Source organism: Vespa crabro, chromosome 7 (genome assembly GCF_910589235.1).
Source record: "Vespa crabro chromosome 7, iyVesCrab1.2, whole genome shotgun sequence".
In the NCBI taxonomy this organism is placed as follows: Eukaryota; Metazoa; Arthropoda; class Insecta; order Hymenoptera; family Vespidae; genus Vespa; species Vespa crabro.
In genome coordinates, this window is record NC_060961.1 from 5,475,348 (window position 1) to 5,502,003 (window position 26,656).

The 26,656-nt window shown below is 30.1% G+C and overlaps 1 protein-coding gene across 8 annotated transcripts; it reads left to right on the top strand.

The window, feature by feature from the left end:
* On the top strand, positions 1 to 26,345 carry LOC124425823 (multiple C2 and transmembrane domain-containing protein). 8 transcript variants are annotated; one of them, XM_046966760.1, is made up of 15 exons: positions 1 to 480; positions 6,277 to 6,659; positions 11,444 to 11,482; positions 11,751 to 12,158; positions 13,092 to 13,373; positions 13,468 to 13,610; positions 13,813 to 14,004; positions 17,987 to 18,135; positions 18,389 to 18,794; positions 19,146 to 19,288; positions 19,375 to 19,734; positions 19,865 to 19,994; positions 20,799 to 20,978; positions 21,070 to 21,395; positions 21,547 to 26,345. In XM_046966760.1, the coding sequence occupies exons 2-15, from the start codon at positions 6,602 to 6,604 to the stop codon at positions 21,653 to 21,655; spliced, it is 2,925 nt and encodes a 974-aa protein (XP_046822716.1). In that variant the 5' UTR covers positions 1 to 480; positions 6,277 to 6,601; the 3' UTR covers positions 21,656 to 26,345. The 8 variants fall into 8 exon arrangements, 7 of the variants coding, with proteins under 7 accessions (XP_046822716.1, XP_046822713.1, XP_046822714.1 ...); XM_046966757.1 differs by lacking the exon at positions 11,444 to 11,482 and having other exon boundaries at positions 11,634 to 12,158; XM_046966758.1 differs by lacking the exon at positions 11,444 to 11,482 and having other exon boundaries at positions 6,377 to 6,659; positions 11,634 to 12,158.
* The last annotated feature ends 311 nt before the right edge of the window (positions 26,346 to 26,656 follow it).

A 26,656-nucleotide genomic window follows, 5' to 3' on the forward strand; every position in this document is an offset into this window, starting at 1 on the left:
TTGAGATCAGTCGTCTCTCGGACGCCAGAGTATAGGTGTTGCGTCCGAGGTTCTTCCTAGCGCGTATTTCGCGTTTTTTCTCCCTTTTTTCACTTTGCACTACCTTCCTTTTCACTCTCTATCTTTCTCTTTAATACACATAATTCTTTCTTTTCTCGTCCTTTTTTCACAATTTTCCTTCTACAATCTTTCTTAATATTTTCTCATTGAGTTCTCTTTTCTTTACTTTCTCTCTTTCTCTCTCTTTCTCTCTCTTTTTCTCTTTTTTCTTTCCTTCTTTTGTCTTTACATCGTTTACATCACAGAACAGAGATACACATTTCGCGCCGCAAAAAGCGTGAGAAAGCTCGATGACGTTGTCACGCGATTCGGTTGATCCTTGAACATTGATTGCCCTGAAAAAGAAAAAGTGCACGAGGCAGTAGAGTGCGAAGAAAAGTGCATCGCGGGAAATATCAAGGAGTAGCGCTAACTACGAGGGTATATAGATCTATGAAGAAAACGAGTATCGTTTTCCTCGGGTTCAACAATATTTATCATCTTTTCTATTTGAGAGAATAGTGGGCGGGTAGTATATTACACTGGACTTTAGATAAAACCTTAGCTTTTCTTTTTCATCTCCAAGATTCAATAAAGGGAACGATCTCTTGTTCGAAGTAACCTCGATTTTTCGTTACCTTGTAACTCACGAAAAGGGCGAAAAAGTATTTCCTAGCTCAGCGTGGATTCGATATAATAGCTGTTTAGAATATTTGGAAAAATGCCATGAAAAAACGACTCATGCTGCGTCTAGACTTCCCCTATTCAACAAGCATTAAATTCTTATTGCATCGAGAGTCACGTTTCTTATTTAAGTATATCGGAGGGTTTATGGCTACGAGTTTTACGAATGGGAAATATTAATCATCTTTTAAACTTAAACAAACATCATTTATCAATAAATATATATCAATCTTTTATTTTTTGTATTCGTATTAGGTTAAAGGTCAATGATAGCTGATTATGAATATACACGATACAAAAGAAACCAAAGATTTCTTCCTTTCATTGAAATTTATGTATATAATTTATTCGGAATAATATAGTATATATATATATATATATATATATATATATAATATATATACTATATATATATATATATATATATATATATATATATATATATATATATATATATATATGTACATATATATATATCTATCAATCGACAAATTCTTTTGCTCTTTCGATGTAGGTATATACCTAAGATGAAAAATATAATTTCATTGAAAGTTTCACGATATGATTAAGTGAATCGTTTACGTTGATCGGTAGGGTAGTTTAAGTTATACCATTCGTCCGACGAAGATTAGATTTTATTCTTTCGATGTAAACAAATTTCGGTATTACCGATTGGATGAGTAAATACAAAATCCACGTTGATATTTGATCGGGCTTAATTAAAAACTAAGTAAACCTTGTAAAGAAAAGAAAAAAAAAAAGAATCTACAAGGAGCAGTACGTACTTGTATTTACATGTGCGTTTGTATATGCGTCTGGATTGCGTGTGTCAGTAATTAAAATGGAAACTTTTGCTTCCGGAAGTCGAACTTGCAGAGGGTAGATTATGGAACGGATGCGGGCGTCATGTTATACTAGTATTGATAGGAACTAGGTCGTACGTTTGTTACTGCATTTAGCCCGATTGTTACCTTATTTCATTTTCCTTACAAAGATTATAGTAACAGATGATTATTTCGACATATATGTATATATATATATATATATATATATATATATATATATATATATATAGTGGTTTATGTTATAATGATAATTTGTTCGTTTGATTATATTTCTCGAGATATTTTTTTTTTTTATACATTCTCATAGGAAAATTTTTTACATTTTCTTTTTGAAAAATATATGAACTCGTTCGTTGGTAAAACGATTACTATCTCGAGAATAATAAATTATACATACAATCGATTATAATTATATATGTATATATGTATATATGTACGTTTGTAAGCGCATAAAATAGCAGCTTTGAAAATCAATAGAGTCACTTATTCAAGATATTTTATTTTATTTTATTTTATTACATTTTATTATTTTTTTTTTGTTTTACGTGATCGATAAAACGATTGATGTATTTTATCTACGAACGGAACAATGACAAAGTTTTCTTTGCGTGTTCATTGTGGCCAAGCAAATTACTCGATAGGTTGTTAATTAATTAATCGAACATTGCGAATAGCACGATAATTTCAATTATTCTATTGAACGTTCATACGATCGGATATAAATTATATTTGAACAAGTTAACGTTAGGATGATGTATTTACGATGTGGAAGTTTGCAGCAGTATTTCGTTATATATGTTTCGAAGATAAAGTTTATCTTACATTTTCTGTAATCATTTCCGGAACCATATCGATCTATGCGTTTCAACGTGACCGCAATAGAATTTTTTAAAGTAGATGTATAATTCATTAATTAGTAAGAATATTGATATTCTCTCTCTAATGCGTAAAACAAATCTAAATATTTACATTCAATTATTAATGAATTAGCTTTTAAGTGATTTCGTTATTATCAAATTTTTTTTAACTTTATAGTACAAATTGGAAACATAAAAAATTACGTTGTAAAAAGATATCTAGCTCCATTGAATCTGAATTGAATGGGTGTCTAGAAGAAGGGCATTTCATAGAATTTATAAGAGAACTTAAAAACAATTCGTTGTTTGCTGTAGCAATTAAAGAAATAAAATAGTGTAATATACGCTCTTTCTTTTTTATCTTTGAAAAACAAATAATAATACAATAATAAATAAAAATTTTTTTAATGAAAATAAAAATTTTTTATATCCAATTCTATGTTCACAATTAATAAATTACTTTCTCATTATTGCATTATTATTTATTATATAAAACTAACTAGTCAAATAATTATTAGCGGTTGAAATGCCAATGGACAATATCCTGCATTATATGCCAAATACCTCTGAGCATATTTTCTCATTATTTTCCAAAATAGAATAGATCGTAAATCTGCATTAAATAAAATAAAAAAAAAAAATACGTATGTATATATGTATATATGCTTAAATTATTAAAGAATAGTAGTTATTATATTTTCACATTATTGTGATATTTTTATATTTACGTTATCATCATATTAATTAGAATTTAACGAAAATCATAATTTCGTTTTTCTTTCGGTATAAATTTTGTTCAAAATTTTTTTTACACATATATAGAACTTTTCGTAATTTCATATAAAAATCTTTTTCATGCCGATAATAGATTTAACACAAAGGTTAAACAGATACGTCTCTTTATTAATTCCACTTGTTACTATAAATTGCGCATTAAATAATTGAAAAATGCGTGGATGGTATAGTAAGAAGACACGGATATAATGAAAGCCATATGAATCAAATAGAAACGTAAATAATAACTGTTGAAAAGATATTGGTGATGGCCTTCTCTGTGGAATTTTAATATTTTAAGTAGAACCTTTTGGAAAAGAGTACGATAACGAGCACGGTAACGAGCTTTATTGAAAAGATATATAATCGACTTAACTAAGAGCATAGAGCGAACAAAACTAAGATATTTCCGTAACTTGTTGTATGAAAAGACGTGATTATTCGTTCGTGATATAAGGCATTCATAAAATTCATCCAAGTTCAATTTAATTTTACTGATTTCAATCAAACTTTTATAGTAGAAAACTTTGAATCGTTTACTATTAAATATAAGTATCTAGTAAGTACGTAAATGTAGATATGTGGATATGTAGGATGTATAAGTAATGGGATGTTTCTTTTTAAAAAATTATTTCGAAATAGTAGAACAGAAATTATTTATTGCTTTTTTTTAGTCTTGTTTTTATAGATTGACTTTATTGAATATTAACAAATCGTTTTTGTACGTAGGCATTTTCTTTAAAGAGGTACGAAACAAACGAATGGTAATTATACTTTGTTTTCTTTTCTTTTCTTTTTTTTTGTTAATTTTGTTTTATCGAATGGAATCCATACCTTCTTGTAGTATAATTCTTGTAGTATAATGGAACATTTAATTGTAACAATTCTCATGTTCGTATTCTTCAAACTAATAACTACATACTTGTTAACATATTATACTTCTAATATGCTAGAACCGTAATCTTTTAATTGCCTCGTCTCATATTAACAATTATTTATCTTATCTATAATTCAATCTTAAGAATTAACATTGTTAGATTTTTTCCTTTGCAGGAGCACTAAAAGCATCGTTTTATCAGAAATATTCAACCATGCCGCTAAACGTGATACGGATTATTGTAACATGTGTTGCAACTTTAGAAATGATACCGACGTTTATTAATTCAGAGATTTGAAGATTACAATATTGAATCAATACAAACGGTCAACATGTCGAACGTGTTCTATAATTTCAATCATTTTTATATGTTGGATTATTGTCTGGATTATTGTTGGATTATTAGATCGGGGATGATAAGAAACGAAATAATTTGTTAATTGTGATAACGCAGATTAAAGATGATCAGAATTAATCGATCAATCAATTAATTCAATTGACAATTTGAAATCCATACTTTGAACATTTCGACATAGTTATGAAATGTATTCAACATAGTTATGATACGTATTCGACATAGGTATGATAAGGTGATATATCTTACACTTATCTGTAATAAGCCGTGAGCATTCACAAAATATTTCATCTTACTTTTTCTCTAATTTCTCTCTCTCTCTCTCTCTCTTTTTCTTTTTATCTCAGTCTTGTTAGTACATTTTGTCGATAGTACATTTCGCTTGGAAAGTCGTTAGAAAGTGGGCCATCGGATTCTGAACGAAAATTAAAGCCCCGTATGCATCAATTGGGACTGTTAGTGATAGGAGGATTTACAAAACGGAAAGTTTCGTAGTTCGAGTAATTAAAGAACATAAACATTATCATTTATTCTAGAAATATAGATAGATATAGAAGGTGAATGTGATTCATTGAAAATTGTCCTCTTGATAATTATTAGCAAACTTCGAAATATTTTACCTTCTTTTTTGTTTCGAATAATTCGTGAGAAAATTAAAAATTAATTGCTATAAAATATTTATGTACCATATATACATATATATATATATATATATATATATATATATATATATATATATATTTTTTTTTTTTTTTTTTTATTTTTATTTTTGATATTATAGAATTCTTATATGATCTGAATACAGTATATAAGATTTATTTATTTAAATATTTTTTGTAAGTGGTTTTTTTCCTTACTTTCGATTTTCTATTTATTTATTTATTTATTTATTTATTTTCTTCAGGAAAGAAAACTTCTTTAATCAGGAAGAGTAATATCTGAGAGAGCATGAGGATTGTTAGTTTAGCAAAGAATGATATCCATTACGTGGGTAGATTTTAATTATCCAATCGAGGTATAAGCGAGATGGAGAAGAGGGATGAAAAGGAAAAGCATTGTTTTCGATTAATTCAACACGGACCAGTGGATTCACGCGACAAGTCCTACGTTAATTAATTTTTATTCTGGCTTCTCCAATTTATCGCGCCGTTGGCGACCGATCGTGGGAATTCGAAGACACTCCCAGTAAAAAATATATATATAAATGAATAACATATTTTTTGGAATATGCTATTTAGTAATACACATATGCCTTGAAACATTGAAATATAAAAAATAAGCAAATTAAATGAAAAAAAAAGAAATATGTAAAAAACTATAAAATATTACATTCACTTAACGTTCAAGAGAAAATTATGTATATATATAGAAACAATTACAAATTTGACTTTTATGTTGAATACTGATTAAACGAAATAATTTAATAGGAAATCTACTATATATTTTATAACATCTACATTATATATCCAATATTTTGTTTTTATCGATTATGTACCAAATAAAGAAATCCATATGTATTCTACATAAAGTAATGAATATCGAATATTCACATTTAGTTAGTTAATTAATTTGATTAAAATTAATATTAAATGTAATTGATATAATAGTGGATTTTGGAAAAGCTTTTGATGGTTAAGCGGAATAAAAAGGATCGAAAGCTTTTTTTTTTTTTGTTAATCAGTCTAATCTTACATTTTTTTCGAAAAATATCGAAAAGCTTGAGAATAAGTGGATACAGATTCGAATGGTTTTGTTTGGTACGTGTCTTCGAGTACGAGTGATCGGTACGCGATCGAAGCGTTCCAAAGATAGTAGCCCCCTCTGTTTATATTCCTTCGCGTGCAGCTTTAACTAAAATGAAGAAAAAGAACGTTAGGCGAAGGAGGAGAAGGAGGTACGAAGGGTTGGGAGTGGCGGCTTATCGACGAAGCGTTAAATTCTGCAGAATCGATGATGCTCTCGGGGGCGCGTCGACATCTTGGATCATCGTTAAATTCCTCCTAACGTGAGCTCTCTCGCCTTCCGATCGATGATCCTTAGGCCGATTGATACTACGGTGACACATCATGTTATCTGAATCCGCTGTTCGAAAATTATACTTCAAGAAGAGGCTGAAAATCGGCGACTTGCCGGATATATCGAAGATTAATGCACGCTCTCGGATAATAAAATGAGCAAGAGCGTGGAATTGCTTGCTGGATCGGAGGACAGTGAACCAATACCAGCCGGTGAGTAAGTAGTCGTTCGATCCTAAGATCAAACGCTCATTTCTTTATTTTTCATTTTTCTTTTTATTTTTCTTGATGTTTTGTTTTTCCATGCAATGCATTTGAAACAAGTACATATATTAATCGTGAACTTTCTCAATGGAATGTTACATTAATAGAGAATTTCAATTTTTAAATCCGTTTCGTTATTGATAATAAATGACCATGATCGATTTTAATTATTGTAAAATTTATAAAATTCGAACTTTTTAATAAAATAAACGACTTAGAAAATATCTAAACTATAATTAGAGCGTGAAACTGTTCGTAAATTGGTTCAATAACAATGGAAACTTTTAAGAAAGCAATAGTTTAAATAGTTTTACGTATAATACATCTATATGATCAAGAATATATTGAAGTCGATGATATGACGATAGTTTGATAAATTAAATCATTGACAATCGGATGCTGATCATTTCCACGTATTATACTAATTCTCGGCGAATAGACGTTATGCGCGAGACGGAAGAATATATCTTGGCGACAAGCCAAATATTATCGCGCAATTGCAATGTGGGGTGTGTCGAATAGATCTCTCATTTGCTATTATAGAAGATGAGAAATCAATAGATGACATATTTAAATAATATTTAAAAATAATTTATTATAACGGTATATAATTAATATTATTATAATATTATAAAAATATAAATATTATATATAATTAATATAAAATAAAAATATGATAAAAATATATTAATAAAATATATTTAATAAAATCTCGACTGTATATAGAAAGCTCAATGTAACGTTATTACAATTTTATACAACGTAATATATATATATATATATATATATATATATATATATATATATATAATAGCCATTTCTTAATAGTTAATCTTATATAAAATTATAAATATTTTTACAATAATAATAAAATATAAACATATTTTATAATTAATATTATTTAATAGTATAAAATATATATTTAAAAATAATATACTTAATAAATATTGTTTCTCTCAACTGTACACACTTGAATGTAACAGTATATAACACTATATCATTCTTAAATGCACAACTCTGTTCTTTTGTCACTTTTTAAAAATCCTTCACATACGTACTTTTGTATGTTAATGTTAATATTTTAAACGATCTCCAAACATTTATTTATAGCATCACACGTACATACCTTGACTTACTTTTATATATATATATATATATATATATATATATATATATATATAAAACACATTCTATTACTTATTTCATAGAGTGATCTCAAAGTAATGTGCAAAAATTTTTAATTGATTCTACATTACTTTTAATGTTTCATTCAAAAAATGTAAAAAAAAATTATCTCTTATCTTCCAACGTGCTCATTAAGAGATACGGGCGAACAGAATTCCAGTCGATATTCTTCGACAACTTCAAAGCAGGGTAATTCCTAAAATGGAACACGAGGTCCGTGTAAAATTGAGTGAGTTTTTGAGGACGTACTTACGAATTTACGCTTCGCGTTGAATTTTTATTTCTGACTCGATACCATTGAAAATCTTACACATATACATAAATAAATACATAGATACATACATACATATATACATATATTCGCGTTCTTATTCTCATTGGATCAGCATGTCTACAGTATTGAACGGCAATGTGATATATTAGAGGCACCCTATCTTATATGCTCTTCTTGGAAGGAAGGTCAGAGGTAGAGCTCTAAGATTAAGCTTCGAAGAGCAAAGTAGTAGTAGTTACCATCTTCTTTGTGTTCTTCCTTGCACGTTATTATGGAGAAAAGCTTTTCAATCTTTCGATATAAAAAATGTCTGTAAATCTCCGTTTCTTTCTTCTTCTTTTTTTTCTTTCTTTTTTCTTTTTTTTTTTTTTTGAAATAAGCTAATTCGTCTATCACTTTTTTTTCTTTATTCTCCTTTATCAGTTTTTAATTTTATTTGGAGCGGATCATGAGATATCTTTTTAGTTTCTGTTGGATTGGCAACTAAGTGATTGCGGAAAGTGTAAAGTCCATCTATCGACAAAATCCGCAATCACTTAGTTGCCAACCCAATATAAAGATTGAAAAGTCTATAAATACTAAATGACTTTGAAGTAAGACATTTATATATCCGTAGATATATATATTTTCAATCGTATTATATTTTGATGCTAAGAGGAGCTTTTTCTAATTTTTTTTTTTATAATTCCTTCATAATCATGTAGTTGGTTTATGAAAATTTGTAGTTTATATATATATATATTTTTTTAAATAGAGCGTGTATTATTCAAAATTGTTTTTAAAATGAAAAATATCGATTAAATCGTACGAATAATATTGATTCTTATTTTTTTTTCATTAATTTTTTATTATTTCAATAAATAATAATCTTATTTATTGGATTTATATAATAATATTTGTGCTATTTTCATATAATGTTGCCTCATTATGTTTATAAAAGATATGTAAATAATGTATACGTTTCTTCTCCTTATTTTTTAAAATATAATATTATAAGTCTGAAATATAGAAACTAAAGCTTGGAGTTGAAAAAAAAATTTAATACAAAATAAATGAAAAATATTAATGGATTAAGAACGATCAATATTATTCTCCCGATGTCATATAAATATTATTGATAATGTTATTAAATATTAATAAATTCTTATCAAATGAAAAGAGCATTACATTAAAAGTAATTTCCTATAAAATTATATTCTATAAAAAATATCCTTTTCTTTATTGTTTCTTGGAAAAGTATTTTTCATTATGCTCTTGTAGCACTTTATTCCTCCATTTTCTATTTTAGGAAATTACTTGATAAAGAAATTACAAACAACGTAGTAGATAATACTGTCATATATGCGTTACATATTGCATATATACAAATACTGTATTCCATTGTGAGTTTAAAATGATAATTTTTTTTTTTTTTTTTTTTTTTTTTTTTTTAAATAAAATATTCAAAATTTATAAATCCATTGTTAGTACATATTTGAAGGTAAATGTTTATTAGTTTCATATCACCTAAAAACCTTTTTTTAGAAGGGATAAAGAAATTGGGTTATAGAGGGTTAACTTCTTATTTCACAGAAATTCTTTTACGAGGACAGAGCTGTTCGAAAATAGTTTAAGGCAAGTCGTTAGACTCCTTGTTCTTGATTTTATGCTGCTGGCTTTCCGCTGTTAGAATCAAACACGTTTATTTATTTAGCTATAAGAGGTCGGAACCACGTTGAATCATTCGATGCGTGTGTGGCAATGAACGACGATTGGTTCGTGCCTGTCGTATAATATATTTCGTGCTTGCGAAAGCAAAACGAAAGAAAAGAAAAAAAAAAAGAAAACACGAAACGAAACATTTCTCTGATATTCATTACATTAACAATGCCTTTTAATTTGACTAAATGTACTTTCCTTCATTTTATCGCGAATCATTGCGCGTGTTAAAGCGACAAAGAATTCTATTGGGGAATCCTTTTAAAAAGTTATCCATTTCCGGTATTACGTTTATCGTGACTTTAGTTGATGGCGTGCACGATTAATGAGACCTTTTTCTTTCGCGCTAGTGTCTACGAGAGGATGGTGATTTGTATAATATTCTAAAGTTGATATAGTCTGATTTAGGCATTCCTTCATAATTTCACGTTGTTATTATTTCGTGTTATATAAATAAGGAAAAAATAATTCAATTTATGATATTTGAATTAACGAGATAACGGTCACGAGAAAATGAAATTTACGTTGCCTTCGGTAGTATAATATTTTTTTTTAATTTATTATATTATGCTTTTGTTGTATTGAAAATTCAAAATGGCGGCATTAATGACATGAAAATTAATTCCTTTCAATCTGGAATCATTTCTAAAGTGACACTATAATTAATTAATAAAAATAATAAAATAGAAATTAACTCTATTAACAAATAGCATTGAGATATATATTTGGATATGATAGCTTTATTAAAATGCATTCTTCGTATAGGAAATAATTGAGATAATCTAAGTTAAACATTTAATTTAAACATTAGGAGTTTTAATAATTTTGGATACGTCATGTTTGTTCCATGCGCGGCTTAAATCTTGTTATCTCTGTGTTCAAATAATAACTTCACGCTCTCATAAAAAATACAATAACTATTCAGTTTGTTCAAATCGAAAATTAAATGAAAAACGTATCTTTTTATGAATCATCTAATAGTAAACCATTTTTTTTCGGTTTTTTGCAATAGTCACAATCGATGTAGTTTAAATTAATAGTTGATAATATTTCAAATATTCCTGCCGAGTTTTAATTCTTTCAATTGATGCATTTGCAATTTGTTATGAATTAAAAAAATTTTTGAAATACCGCCATTTTGAAATCAAAAGTAGAATCAAATCGGGACTATTGGATCATCGTGGCATGTAATTCAATTTTTTAATAGAAAATTCAAGTCAATTTGTTCAACCATTTACATTGTAGAATTGATATGTGCTTGCTTGCGCACACATGCACACATATACATACGTCCACACAAATGTGAATGAATATGCATGCGTCGAAATATATTACGTATAAAATTTTATTAAGAAACATAAAAGTTAGATAGAGATTTTTCTTTAAATAAACTAATTAAAATGTTCTTTCCACCGCCATTTTCTGATCATTATTATAAAAAATTTCAAAGAAATTCATTGTTATGCACGACACTTATTTTACATATCCCTATAGAATTTGATTTCTTTCTATTGTATATATGATTTTTTTTTTGAAGAATTTTTTAATTTATGAAAATACTGCCATTTTAAAACAGGATGTTGGATCGTACCGGAATTACTTATGGATCTTGCAAGTAATTTTATTTTTTGTATAAATTTCTAATCGATCTAATTCAGTCATTTAGATGGTGGACTGGACATAGAGACACACTGCTACAAACATATATATATATTTATACACACATACACACACACCCACACATACATATATATATATACGTTTAGATTTTAATACGAATATGAACTGTCTTCGGTCGTGCCTAAAAATGAATGAAAGTAAAACAAAGAACAAAAAAAGAGGAAAAAATATGAAAAAAATATGGTTGTGGATCACATGTTCAGATAACACGACAGAGGAAAGATCCAGACTGAATTTGAACGGGAGCAGACAGCTTTCGAAAAGCGCCACGGAGCTCCGGAACAACGAAATCGAGAAACTCTCGCCGTCGCGGCGCGGCGAGGTCGGTGGTGAGTCCGGGGTGATACATCACCACCGGCATCATCGACACGCGACGTCGGTGGCACAGCGTACGCACACATTCTTTGCGACTCTGAAAAGCCGCTGGTCTCGTAGCCGTAGTAAAGAACGAAAAAAATCGAAGGATGGTGGCGGAGTATCAACGACCCAAGAGTCAACAAGCTTTAAGACACCTGGCATTGAGTCTGATTATACGGCTGATTATTCCTCCGAACATAGCAGGAGTTCATCGGCTACACAAAGTCCAGCCAGGCATTGTCTCAAACATCCTGGTAGGTTTTATTATTTTTTTTATTGTTTAAAAAATATTTTTTTCTCTCTTTTTTTTTCTTTTTTTTTTCTTTTGTATATATTGACTGCCAACATAAATATTGTGCATTTTATCTTAGAGGTCACAGTTGAGTTTTTTATTGTAATTATGCAATGATAAATAATTGCGTAATGTGATCAAATAATAACTCGAAATAGTCCTGTAAAATCATTAGTCAACAAAAATTCGTAAAAATGAAAGTAACATATTGCAAAATTTGTCACGGTCGGCGACAACATTTTTTATACTGTTTTCTTTATAATCTTGTTCCTGAATATTTATTAATTTTAAAATATTCGAAATAATAATAATAATAATAATAATAATAATAATATATATATATATGTATGTGTATAATATATAATTATAAATAATAGTATTAATTATAAAAGATAATCTTTATTTATAATAACAATTTAATATGCTTAACTTAATGACAAAAAATGATTTTGATCTTGATGAAAGTTTCAACAAAAATTCCATAAAGTTTCGTCACGCTTCTTGACACTTTCTAATGCAATATGCAATGACTTTGCTCATTTTTTTTAGCACACCCTCTATACTCTCTTTACGTAGTACTTAAAGGGAGTACCCTTTTATCTTCTCTTCCACTAAATATGGAAATTTATATTACGGGTGATGCTAAAAGAAATTAAAAAGACCTTCCTTTGTTTTATTATTCTTTCATCCATAGATTATATCGAAATAATTTTGACGGAATAATAAACAGAGATTTACTTGATTGCTGTTCTGAATAATTCTATTCTTATTCTCGGTAGAACATTACAATATTAAAACGATAAAACCAAAGGAAACAGAAAAGAAAAGCAGATTTCGTTCTTAGCTATAACGAAACATTACATATGCATTATTTACTGATAAAAAATATCTTTAGAATCACCGCTGACACGAGTAGGAAGAGACAAAATCTTAACCCTGCAAGAGGATAGTCCTGGAAAATGCAGCGATGCATCTTCGAAGGGATCTTTGAATCGTCAGAGTTTCAAGGACGTTAATACGAGCGAGGAAGCACGCGGTTCCATGTCGAATCAAGATGGGGCCTTCGTTCAGGACGAGATTATACGGAGGAGGGAGATAGCATTGAGACAGCACGCTTTCTTTCAGCTTCGTCTTCACATTAGGAGGGGTGTCAATCTGATGGCCATGGATAGATGTGGTAAAGGAATCATTTCGAAGGATTATGTTCGTCTTAATGGAAAAAATTTTATATAGAAAGATTACATATAGGTAATATATATATGATATCTTAGGTGCTAGCGATCCTTACGTGAAGATAAAGTCTGCTGGAAGGTTATTGCACAAATCACGAACGGTGCACCGTGATTTAAATCCAGTTTGGGACGAAAGCGTGACTCTGCCAGTAGAAGATCCTTTCCAACCGCTTACCATCAAGGTAGGTATATTATCATTAATTCATCCCCTTATTATACATATTCGTCAGTTAGTTTATTTCTTAGTTCGTTTATCCTTCATCCTAGTCAATGTCAAATATGTCTTTCAACAGAGCAGTTAGAAAATCAGAGTATCGATCGTTTTATCTGCCTCTCTTGCTGTTTTTTTTTTCGACTAGCAAACGACCTTCGACGTTTCGACAGGTCTTCGATTACGACTGGGGTCTCCAGGATGACTTCATGGGAGCTGCTCAGTTGGATTTGACGCAATTCGATCTTGGCTATGCTCAAGACGTCACTTTGGAATTAAAAGATCCAGCCAGGCCGAAGCAACATTTGGGTGAAATCTGTCTCACTGCTACGCTATGGCCAAGAAATCAACAGGAAAAGGAACAGGTATTGTTTTTTTCAAATTTGATAATTTCATTGTAATGACTATTCGACGAATCGAATGTAAAAACAAACTCACGATTGATTCTCTACTTGTACAGGTTTTGCATCTCAAATTCGACTTTTTGCAAATCAAATTTTGCTAAAAATTTTCTTTTTTTAAATTCCAATAGTAAAAAATATAATGATATGTAAATTTTTTTTTTTAAAGATTTGAAATTTTGTAATGCAAACATGTAGTACATAAAAGTTTTTATTTAATAGTAATTAAGACAATTCATAATTATATAAAAATACTAGAACGAATTTTTCCAAAAATTGTTCTCAACCATTTAATTTTATGATGAGTTACAGTTTTTATCACTCTTCAAAGATTTATCGTGTTGTGATCGATAGTTTAATGCATCAAAATCAAATTAAATTTGTTTTTTCTAAATGTGATTGTATTTATAATATTGCAATACATTGTTAAAATCGGACAATATTGTTATCAGTTTATATTTGAAAAATATTAATAACTTATGCATAATAAAGCCGCTTGTCGTGTAATAAAAATAACTTATCTATAGTAGTGTCTTATCACTAGGTCTTATCTACATTATATTATCAATAACCAAAAGATAACCCACCAATAATATTGAACGGTTGAGTTTGTTTTGTTAAAGGATAAAATTAAATTTGCTAAAAGTTGATTTACGAGCGCAAAAATCTGTAAAGAAAAATCATGATATATAATACGGGAATTTTTAAATTTCATTAAAAATAGTGAGTTTAGAGAAAGTTTATATTATTTTTTTTTCCATAATATTTTTATAAAATTGATTTGAATATTGAAATTTGTATGTCATCAATTTAAACCATTTTTCTTGTTTTATTATCAGCATCGAACATTAAAATTCTTTGTGATATTGTTCTACTTCAAAAAATTATTTCACGTTACGTATTATGTTAGTATCATAACGTTGATGGAACAATTTGTCAAGCTTATAGATCGTTGGTATGGTGCCTGTCTCCGTATACGTCACGATCGTTCTGTCCTGTTATCCATTTATGTACTCAAGAAATTTATTATCTATAACTGATGATTGCATCGTAGAGGTTTCAATGTATTCCTTTCGAATATTGATAACATGCGGACTTTAACAAACATTTCCTTCATTTTTGATAAATTTCTTGAATATTTGTTGTTGTACATAAGACTTATTTATTATTGTAAATAAGGTTTTATTGTAAGGTAAAAAAAAATTCTTACAATACAATAAAAAGAAGTATTGTGTACAATAAAAGTAAAGTAATTTATCGTATATACATAAGACTTGTTTATTTATCGCGTATAAAACTTATTTTACACGATGGTGAAAATTATACTTACGATAAAAAAAAAAAAAAAAAAAAAAAAAAGAAAAAGAAAAAAACAAAGCAATTCGATTGAGAGTAACAAGGATTAAGTATAAGTACATATTTATTTGATCAGTATGTTTTATTAACTAATGATAAATATTTTGTAAAATAAATGATCAATTTATACGATGGTCAATATTTTGATCAGTATAAATAATAAAGTATCATATTTGTATCAGAGTTGCGCAACTTATATTACATATTGACTTTTTATTATAAATATTGATCATTTATTTATAATATTAATCAAATTTGGAAAAATACTGAACCAATAGATACTAGTCATTTAAATTGAGCGCTATTTCACGAGCACAGTCAAGGAGGTTACTCAACACGGACGATGGCAGGCTCAGTTATCAAACTTGTTTACCATCCTACGTAAGTTTCCTGGTGCGTCGTGTGGAGAGGGAAAAGAGGCAGACGGACTCGTGGCCGCCTGGTACGATTAAGTTAAACGCGTTGAACGTGTCAGTAGAAACGCAAACGTTACGCGATAAAGTTTCCTCGTTCACGTTACTTATTTTTACAAAGAAGAGTTGCTGATGCGGGTGTTACGTGGGAAATGTCAACCTTTCGCAACGAAACGACTATGCTAGGATATGTTCTATCAACATGTGTTCATATTTTGACGATGACGGATAATAAAATGTGGTATAACAAGTGTGACATAATAATTTCAAAAGGATTTTAAATTTACGAGCTTACTTTTGTTGTCAACGAGAAAAAGAAGAAGAAGAAGAAGAAGAAGAAGAAAAAAAGAAAACAATAAAAGAAACGAACGATACGAATTTATTAAATGATCTTCAACGAGTTGTTGTGTCTTATCTTTTGATCTTCTTCGTGAGTCATATATTTTAATAATAGTGTGTTTTTTTTATATAATCCCGGTTGCCCTTCTCTCATTGTGTTATTATCGACTTAAGAATATATTTTCTTACAAGTATTGTATACGAGTTATGAAAAAGTTCGAAAGATAAACAGGTATGGAATGACCAGTGAATTGACATGCGTGTATGAATCATCATTTTAATGTGCTATTATATCTGTCATATGAAATGAAAAGTTTCCACTTATATATATATGTGCATTCATTTGAATTATTAATTTAAACCAAGTCGAATTGTTTCTTCTAAGGAAAAGAAATATTTAAATTTCAAGAAAGCAAAAAATTCGTGACCTCTGATTTTATTTTGGGCTAGTTATTATTTTCTTGGAAATAAGATGGAGATTGTATTCTAGGAAATAATAATTTCGTTGATCATGAAGATAATAAATTAAAGAGTGAAAACTTGTTTAATACTGAGTAGAAATATGAGTTCGATCGATTGCTTAAGTAAATAAGTCGAAGAATCAGATAGAGATATATACGTAACTAAGGATTATTTTGATATCTCTTCTAAGCAGATAACTTCTTTTTTGCAATTAAATTGGATAGAAACGGAAAAGGCAAATTCAAAAATTTCTTTACGTTTTCGAAAGGATTTAAATTTATTCGATCAAAAGATTACTTTCGTTCGTTAAAGAAATAAAAAAAAAGAAAAAGAAAAAAACAAAAAGAAATTGATAAAACATGGATGATTCCAAGAAAAAGGACACCGATAAATGTCCGTCAAAGGAAGTGTCAGCGTTGAACGAAAAAGTGCCTGTTGAAAACTCGAAAAATATTGATTCGGAAACAACAATAAATAGTTTACCATTGGACAATGATTCTTCAAGTAATTTTTACTTTGATCTGAAAAAACATTCTGGTGAAAAAGTTCCTTTGATGGGAACCTCAAAGGATGATTCTAAGGTTAAGCATGAGGAAACTTCGATCGTAATAGATCCATTGGTGGTAGCATCGCCCTCGATTAGGAAAGTAAGCGTAGAAAAGGAGAAAAAAGTCGAGAGACAAAAGGAAAAGAGAACAATAGGAGCATTGAAGAGTTCGATAGATAAAAAATTAGTCTCCGTTGAGAAAAAGCTTGAGGATCGAGTCGAAAAAATATGGGAGGATAACATCGAAAAGCATCCGTGGTTGATACCCATTGAGAATTGGATCATCGATCGATGCAAATCCGACACGAACGATAAATCTCATGTTAAAAAGACTCAAGAGACTAATCTCAAGGGCACGGCTTACGAATTTAAATTCACTGTGGCCGAAGGAGACAACGAGGAGCCAAAAATTGAAAGCGTTTTGAAGGAAAAATCAAAAAGAAAAATTCGAATGGATTCGCCGAAATTAGAACGATCTTCTGTCGATGAACCAATTGCAATTTCACATTTGAAAAATCTCGAGAAACCTTTCCGATCGCACAGTGCCGAGGATGTATCTACTATTGGGAATCGGCTTACAGATTCGGAAGGGTTTTTGAGATTGAAAGAAATCAAACCGAATAATCCATTGTTAGATAGATTGATGGATAATTTCAAAGAAAAAATGGAAGACATACAAAGGGTATCGACATTCCTCTTTTTTGTTTTTTTTTTTTAAAGAATTTTTTACATTTCTATCCCCCCACAATAACTGTCATTATTTGAATACATACACATATATGTTTACATGATTTTAGAACATAAATAATTTAAGATTCTCGAATTTCAGTACTTTCAGAAAACCAATCGATTGGCGGACGTGAATAGAAAACTAAAATCGCAGATATGGAGTTCGGTGGTAACAATTGTTCTAGTTGAAGCAAAAAGTTTGTTGCCGATGGATATAGAGGGTTTGTCCGATCCCTATGTTAAATTTCGGTAAATATATAAATAGATACGTATATATAGATGAAGAGTTGCCAAATATATATTGAACGTTTTAATCAGTATTTTATCAATATTTTTCTTATTACTAAATATAAATGATATTTAATGATAAATATATAAAAGAAGTAATCTCAATTACGATTTTGAAAATTTTTTTCTAAAAAAGAAAAAAAAAGCTAGAAGATATTTATAACATTTTATGAAAAATAACGAAAAGACATTAAATAGTTTGATCAATTTATAGCCTCGGTACGGAGAAATACAAATCAAAAGTGGTGAACAAGACATTAAATCCTGTGTGGCTCGAACAATTTGATCTTCACCTTTACGAGGACCCTTATCTAGGACAGGAATTGGAAGTAACAGTTTGGGATCGTGATAGAAGTCATCAGGACGATCTTATGGGTAAAACCGTAATAGATTTAGCAACGTTGGAACGAGAAACTACTCATCGATTATGGCGAGATCTCGAGGATGGTTCCGGAAGTATTTTTCTTCTGTTAACAATCAGTGGAACTACAGCGAGCGAGACTATAAGCGATTTAGCTGCACATGAAGAAACGCCTAGAGAGAGAACTAATTTAATAGAAAGATATTCTTTATTAAATACGTTGCAGAGACCTCGCGACGTTGGTCATCTGACAGTGAAGGTAATAACAGATAATAGTTATCTTTGTTAGGATAATTAGTATGTCAAGATACGTAATCGTATTCGACTTTCGTAGTTGGATTCAACGTTTGAATTAAAAAACAAGGACGTTTACATCGACCGTTCATTAAATATACAATATTAAGAGTGACTATGTTTCTGAGACGAGTCTTTATAACTAATAAATAGATTCTTCTTTGTAAGCTTTTAAAGAATTTGTTCCTCGTTCTAAATGGGAAAAGTAGATCTGGTTTATATATCCATTAATTCTTTAAAGCTTTCTCATCCGTCTTGATCAAGTACCATCGATATTGATCTTTCAAGCTGGCGCTCGGTGTTCATTGCTTTTCAGATATATCGAGCTCAAGGTCTTGCAGCAGCTGATCTCGGGGGAAAGAGTGACCCTTTTTGCGTCCTGGAATTGGTGAATGCTAGATTGCAAACGCAAACTGAATATAAAACATTGGCTCCTAATTGGCAAAAGATTTTCACTTTGTAAGTTGTTTAATTCTTCCTGATCTGATGTATGTAAATATTAATACAATTGGAATCATAACTTTCTTTGTTTTTTTTATGTGAAGCAACGTAAAGGACATAAATTCAGTCCTAGAGGTAACCGTTTACGACGAGGACAGGGATCACAAAGTTGAGTTTCTTGGTAAAGTTGCTATTCCTTTATTAAGAATTCGTAATGGAGAGAAAAGGTGGTACGCTCTGAAGGATAAAAAATTGAGAGGTCGTGCTAAGGGAAATTCACCACAGATTCTTCTGGAAATGACTGTAATTTGGAACGTATTCAGAGCTTGCATTAGAACTTTAAATCCTAAGGAAAAGAAGTATATGGAACCTGAGATCAAGTTTAAGAGACAAGTCTTTTTGAGAAACGTACTTAGGCTCAAAGCGATCATACTATTCTTCATCGAAATGGGAAAGTATATACAGTGAGTGGCTTTTCTTGAAATTGTAAATATTATATAGAAACAAATAATAATATCTTTAAAAATTATAATTAACTTTACAGAGCATCCTTTGTCTATTTTACATTTCTTTTTTCTTTCTTTCTACGGTCAGGAGTTGCTGGGAATGGGAAAGTAAACCAAGAAGTATCATTGCGCTGACCCTCTTCGTTCTTGGATGTTATTACTTCGAACCTTACATGATACCAGCATTGGCGTTACTGATTCTTCTTAAATATTACCTGGTAAGGCAATGATTCTTACAACGATAACGCTTTCTGTAAATACAACAAACCCTTAAACTCGCTCTATCGCTTAAAACACTCGCTGTGCCGATATCGCAACTATACGTATCTTATCGAATATATCCTATAAACCAACCAAAAATTTTTTCAACAATTTTATAGTAGAAACTGATATAATATAGAGTTTTATCACTATAAAATTAGAGCACTATGATTAGTTTTCAAGAGGTTCGCCAAAAGTAGATCGGAATCCTCCTGCATTTGATTGATTGCATCGTGAATAGAGCAAAAAAAAAGATCCATTTTCAAACATTACGTATCTATCGAGCTGGAATAATCTGTATGTACATACATTAGTATTCGCCCACTTCGTTATACCTCTCTATTTTTGTACAATAATGGCTAATGAAGATTACTAAGCATGGATGAAAAATAAGCTGGAATCTATCCGAGCGGAATACCTTAGCAGCCCACTGTCATCCACTCTGACACCTGTCGATCCACCGGTAATCTTACTACTAGTAGAAATAGTAGTAGTTTACGTCGTTACCTTTCTACACGTTAACATACATAGTATCTTGATCTATCTCTCTCTCTCTCTCTCTCTCTCTCTCTCTCTCTCTCTCTCTCTCTCTCTCTTACTTTCTCTTTCTTTCTCTCTTTCTCTCTCTCTCTCTCTTTCTCTCTCTCTCTCTCTCTTTCTCTCTCTTGTTCTCTTTTTATTTTTCACTATGACACGCTTGATAGAAATATCCTATCACTTGATTGCAATGCCGCATGTCGTGTTTCTTTGCTATCGGCCAGCTTAACATGGAGGATGGGAGTGGAATCAATCAGTGGATTTGCGGACAGGTCGCCGCGGTTACTGGTGCGTCTTTAACGCATCAAACGAGCCCGCATTTTCAAGATACGTCGGAAATGATGTCCGATGATGGACCGGTAACACCAGGTGATGATGACGATGACGAGGATGATAAAGACAAAGTGAGGATTACAGACAGTTGCCCTTTCGATCTAATCGATATCCATGCGATTTAAATTATGTGATACACGATAAGATAAATATCATTTGCAGGAAGAGAAGAAAAGTCTGAAGGAACGATTACAGGCAATTCAGGAGGTTACACAAACCGTACAGAATTCTATTGGTTACATCGCCAGTCTTTGCGAGAGAATAAAAAATCTCTTTAATTTCACAATTCCTTACCTCAGTTATTTGGCTATGACATTAACCATAATCGGTGCAGCTGTACTTTATTATATACCAGTAAGATATCTTATATTAGTTTGGGGTGTGAACAAATTCTCGAGGAAAATCTTGAGGCCACATTCGGTGCCTAACAACGAGGTACTAGATTTGATATCTCGAGTACCTGACGACGAAGAGATACTTAACTATAGGTAAGCGAATAGACTCGTTAACATCAAATACCATCTCAAAAAGATGCCTGTCTCTTCTCGTAAAATTTTCTTATTTCTTTTATAAAATTCTTTATAAAATTCTTTTATTTCTTTTTTTCTTTCTTTCTTTTTTAACATTTTTTTCGTACAGGGAACTGAAGCCATTACCTACGGCTGATTGCGAAAGAGGAGGAGGCTCGGGTGTTAGCGGTGGAAATACTGCGAAAAGAGAGCAACGGAAAAGACACAAAGCGGCGTAACAGAATGGCCCGCGGCCGGAAGTCGCGGGTCCAAGGTCATCCAGTATATTAAAGTCGGTACTCTTACGTAAGAGATTGAAACATCGAAAAGAATCTACCGATAATCCGGATCAAGTCGTCGACGTCGATTGATAGACGACTGATGATCAACTGGATGAAGATTGAGAAGGAAGAAGCATCTTATCGTTTTTCCGTCGTGAAGACCGACTAATGTGCGTCTATCTCTTTTTTGAAGGTCGTCCCAATGAACTTACTCGATCGATAACTGGGGCAAAAATGGGGGTTGGGAAGGAGGTGGGGGGAATGGGAATGATAAAAAAAGAGAGAGAGAGAGATAGATAGGTAGATAGATAGATAGATAGATAGATAGATATATAAATATCTATATATATATATATATATATATATATATATATATATATATACTATCTTCGTGAGATACAGCTGACGTGTTAAACGATCTTGCTCACAAAAAAAATATCTATCCTTTAGTATTATAAATAGGAATACGTTCTTTCATTGGTCGGATATGTAAGAGATGAATTTTGACAAAAAATTGCCATGTCCAAAGATGATCTCTCTGCTTGATATCTCGCTATTATCGACTACAATGCTTGCTGGTGTGTTAATAATTTATACTCGATGAACCCTAGACCTTCGTGATGATGTTAAATCATTCTCGTCGTTCATTTTTATTACGATTATTATTTCTTTCTTCTTTTCTTTTTTTCTCTTTTTTTTTCTCCATTCACGAAACAGAACGTCGAGACGAAAGAATAATTCCTATTTTGTTTTATTCGCAAAACAAATCGTTATGGCGGTAAAGGAGATTCCAACCGTCGGCACAAATGGAACACATTAATCGACGCGATGATATCTTAACGAGTACAAATCTTTCACAAGAAATAATTAGCATTTACAGATATGATTTCTTAATGGAAATCCCGTATCTAATTTGTCTAATATGTTAATTTTTTATTAAATATCTATGCGAGTCATGAATGATTTTTTACGGATTGAGTGTTTCTGATCCATCACATTTCATAGAAACCCTTCTTAGATTTTCTTTTCACTTGTCGGAATTATCGGGATTTGATCGATATTAAAAAAAAAAAAAAAAAGAAAAAAAAGAAAGAAAGAAAGAAAGAAAACAAATATATAAATAAAAGAATTTGAATGAGCGACCAACAACACATAATATATTTCTTATTGAGAAAAATGATTGAACGATGATGTCTCGTTGGTGGGAATGATCTGATAAAAAAAAAAAAAAACAAACATGATATGTAAAAGGGGGAAAAGAAAATTAAAGAAAAAGAAAAAACGTTTAAAAAAGAAAAGTAAAATAGAAAACAAACAACATTTAGAAAAATAATGAATGGTCAATACATTTTGATATTATCTCTCTGTATTTTTGTGATAGGATTATTCGTAATAAGAAGATTTATAAATTTACGATCTTCTTCTCTTAAACTTTAAACATTAGACTAACGGATAAAGGAAATTATGCAAATATGTAAATCGTTTATCCTCATCGGCGAAGATCCTTTTACGAATCAAATTTTCTCGAGAATTATTCGAGAAAGTTTTTCAACGGGATCTCTTTGAAAGTATCTCCTATGGAAAATATATCGCATTTCGTAAAAATATCGACAAAAATAATGCGATTATATATATATATATATATATATATATATATATATATATATACGGAATTTAATAAAATTTCGACTAAAACCAAACATTAGTTATAAATAAGAAATGACATAAATGAATGCGAACGTTCACTTTTCTCAGGTGAACAAGCTATCGATCGTTTCGTCCATTGGTGTTGTTATAGCTTAACCATTCAAATTGTTAACATGTAATGAAAACGATTAGAATGCGTGAGATTGAGAGAGAAAACGAGAAAAAAAAAGTTATATAGCTAATAAATAATAATAATAAAAGAAGAAAAAAAAACGGAAAAAAAGGTAAAGAAAAAGAAGAAGAAAAAGATAATAAATTAAATTATAAAAAAGATATATAGAAATATGTTAAATAGAATTGAAAGGAGGGAAGACGCGAAAGAGTAAAGTTATGAGAAGGAAAAAGAAAAAAACGAAAAGAGAAAAATGAAATCTTATGAAGTATGGTAAATATTCTACATACGATACTCGTTATAAAAATTTCATTATCACGATTATATTACGGATTATTAATCAGATCAAATATCTTTAAAAATACCTATATATATACATATATATATATATATATATATATATATATATATATATATATATATATATATACTGATACATATGTATTAACGAATATCACGTTTTTATTCTCACGCATAAACACTAACATACACATTGATGTTTTACAATGCGTTATTTCGCGTTTTTCGAGTCGAATTATAGTATTATTCGATACAGAAAATAAATATGTCAAGAAGATAATGCAGAAATAAAAAAAAAACTACTGGCTCGTTTAATTCTTTTACATATTTTCTTTTTTTTCTTTTCTTTTCTTTTAGCATCGAGCTTCCAGTAAATAAAAAAATTTCGAGAAGAATTTTTTTTCACATTTAACACGAGAAAGTGAATAACGCATTGCTCCATTTTTCTCGCTGTATTGTAACGAATTGTACGCGTGAGTCGTGAGGAAGGGAGAGAAGAAAGATGAAAAAAAAGAAAAAGAAAGAGAGGGACAAAATATTTTTAACACATTTCTCGATTTCCTATATTATGCCAATAACATTATGAAGGCGTTATCTATTTACCAAAGTTTTTCTCTTCCAATCGTTTCATTCTTCTAATCATGTGTATTTCAAAGACGTCAAGCGGAACGTTGGAGAAGTGTGTTTTTGTAATGCATCAAATAATTCCTATTTCTATCCATATTTGTATTTGTATTTTACATTTGTATTTTATATTAACATATTTATATTTATACATTACTACGGACACAAATACGTTTAATTAATTAATTAATTGATTAATTAATTATAAAAAAAAAAAGTAAAGAAGAAAAACAATAAAGCGACGTGTTGTATCTTCCGTCGATCGAAGAACGTTGAAATGTGTTACAAATTTGATACGCATTTTAACGTGATCATTATCTCGTAGGTATACGGAATATATCATATGGAGTTTCTAGAAATGTTAATTAAATATTAATCAACGCTTAGCACACTTTCCTACTTAGCTTATTCGGTGGTAATATAAAGAGAAAGAGAAGAAAAGAAAAAAAAAAATTTATAGTTCCATATCAAAGACATTGGTTTCTCTTGGTAATTTTCGTTATCGTTGAATATTACATTTGGACACGTTTCAATGAGAATGTTCTATTTTCGACAGATTTAATTCTTTCAATAATCTCATTAGGAAATATTATGCGTTCGTTAGACGATGAATAATCAATTACACTTACGATACTTTTAATCGAATTCATTGTGTTCCTCTACTTATTTCGTCAATTAATCTCGCCGATATTATCTGAACATTTCGTTCAGAAATCCGCAAGGGAGAACGCGAAGAAGTACCTGCCGCATTGAAGTCAGTATTAAAAGAGATAGTAGCGAGCAAGCATCCGGCGGAAGTGAATAGATTTATCGATTTTATCGATCTTTTTCACGATATTTATTAGTAAAGCCTTTTTCTACTCTTCCAAACGATATAATAAATTCTCTCTATTCCTCGTATTTTAACTTATATACATATATCCATATTATATACCTATAATGTATAACATTCTTTTTCTCTTTTTTATTTCTTTTCGAGAAAAGCACACAAACACAAACATACGTACATATACACATGATCGTACTCACGTTTGTTGTATTTGAGAGGAAAAAAAAAAGAAAGAAAGAAAAAACAAAAACAAAAAAGAAAAGAGAAGAAAATCGTGTACTTTCGAGTTTGCATGTTTCGAGGTTTTTTCCTGTGTGATATAACGAATTTCTTCATTCACATCTTTTTAAGTGTTAAAAAAGGAGTGAGAAAGAGAGAAGAAAGAGTAAAGTGTCTTATGAGATCACGAGGAGGTCGCGAGATCTATTTTCGATTTATAATCAGCAACGGGTTTTAGCTCGCTCTACAAGTCAGTCAAATCGTTCCGCGCACGTCTGTGTCTATTCTTATTAAATTTAATAATTCTAATGAAAAAAGGAAAAAAAGAAAAAAAAAGAATAAAAGCTCGTGTGAAATTTCAATGATTTAGTTGCAAATTAAAAATTTAATAAATTATAATATAACGTTCGCGATCGTGATCCGATCGACAGCATTTTATCAGTTGCCTCGTCGTCGATCCTATCGCGAACAAGCAATTAAAGAAAAGTAAATAAATGAATTATTAATTAAAAGAAAAAAAAAAAAGTGAAATAATATGTTTTCCAGACATCGAGAGAGAGAGAGAGAGTCTTCCGATCAAGCGACAAAGTAATGAAAGAAGACACGATGCTTTCTTTGAAACTTTTTAAGATCTTTAAATAATGTTCTTCGATCTATTTACTAACTCGCTTGATCGATATCTCTCCTTCATCTTCTCGTTATTACAATGTACTTATGAAAATGCGTGATAAGATCGTTATTATTATATGATAAGTGAAAGAGATGGAGAGAGAGAGAGAGAGAGAGAGAGAGAGAGAGAGAGAGAGGAAGAAAAAATAAGATTGGAAATAAACGAAGCTTTTAATATCCATAACAAATGTGTTCCTTGATCAATTCCCATAAGATAAGAAATCGATTAAAATATTTGCATAGTAACTGCTCTTCATCTAAAGTAAAAATATGACAGCATTATCATATAAATTAGATATCACTATGTGTGTGCGTGTGCGTGCGTGTGTGTGTGTTCGTGTATATATATATATATATATACATATATACCTAAACCAAATCCCTGGGTATTAATTTCATAATTTAAAGACAGGCTCTTACGCATTAACATAGCGTCGCGTGAACGTTCGTAAAAATATGAACGCCCAATTGATGATTTCTAAATTATCCTATTTATTCG

Excerpts from the sequence above, each read along its gene's own strand:
- LOC124425823 (XM_046966757.1), top strand. The coding sequence starts at position 6,602 with ATGAGCAAGAGCGTGGAATTGCTTGCTGGATCGGAGGACAGTGAACCA. Across the intron at positions 6,660-11,633 it reads CAGTGAACCAATACCAGCCG|ATTTTAATACGAATATGAAC; the intron begins GTGAGTAAGTAG and ends ATATACGTTTAG. Across the intron at positions 18,136-18,388 it reads GATCCCTATGTTAAATTTCG|CCTCGGTACGGAGAAATACA; the intron begins GTAAATATATAA and ends ATCAATTTATAG.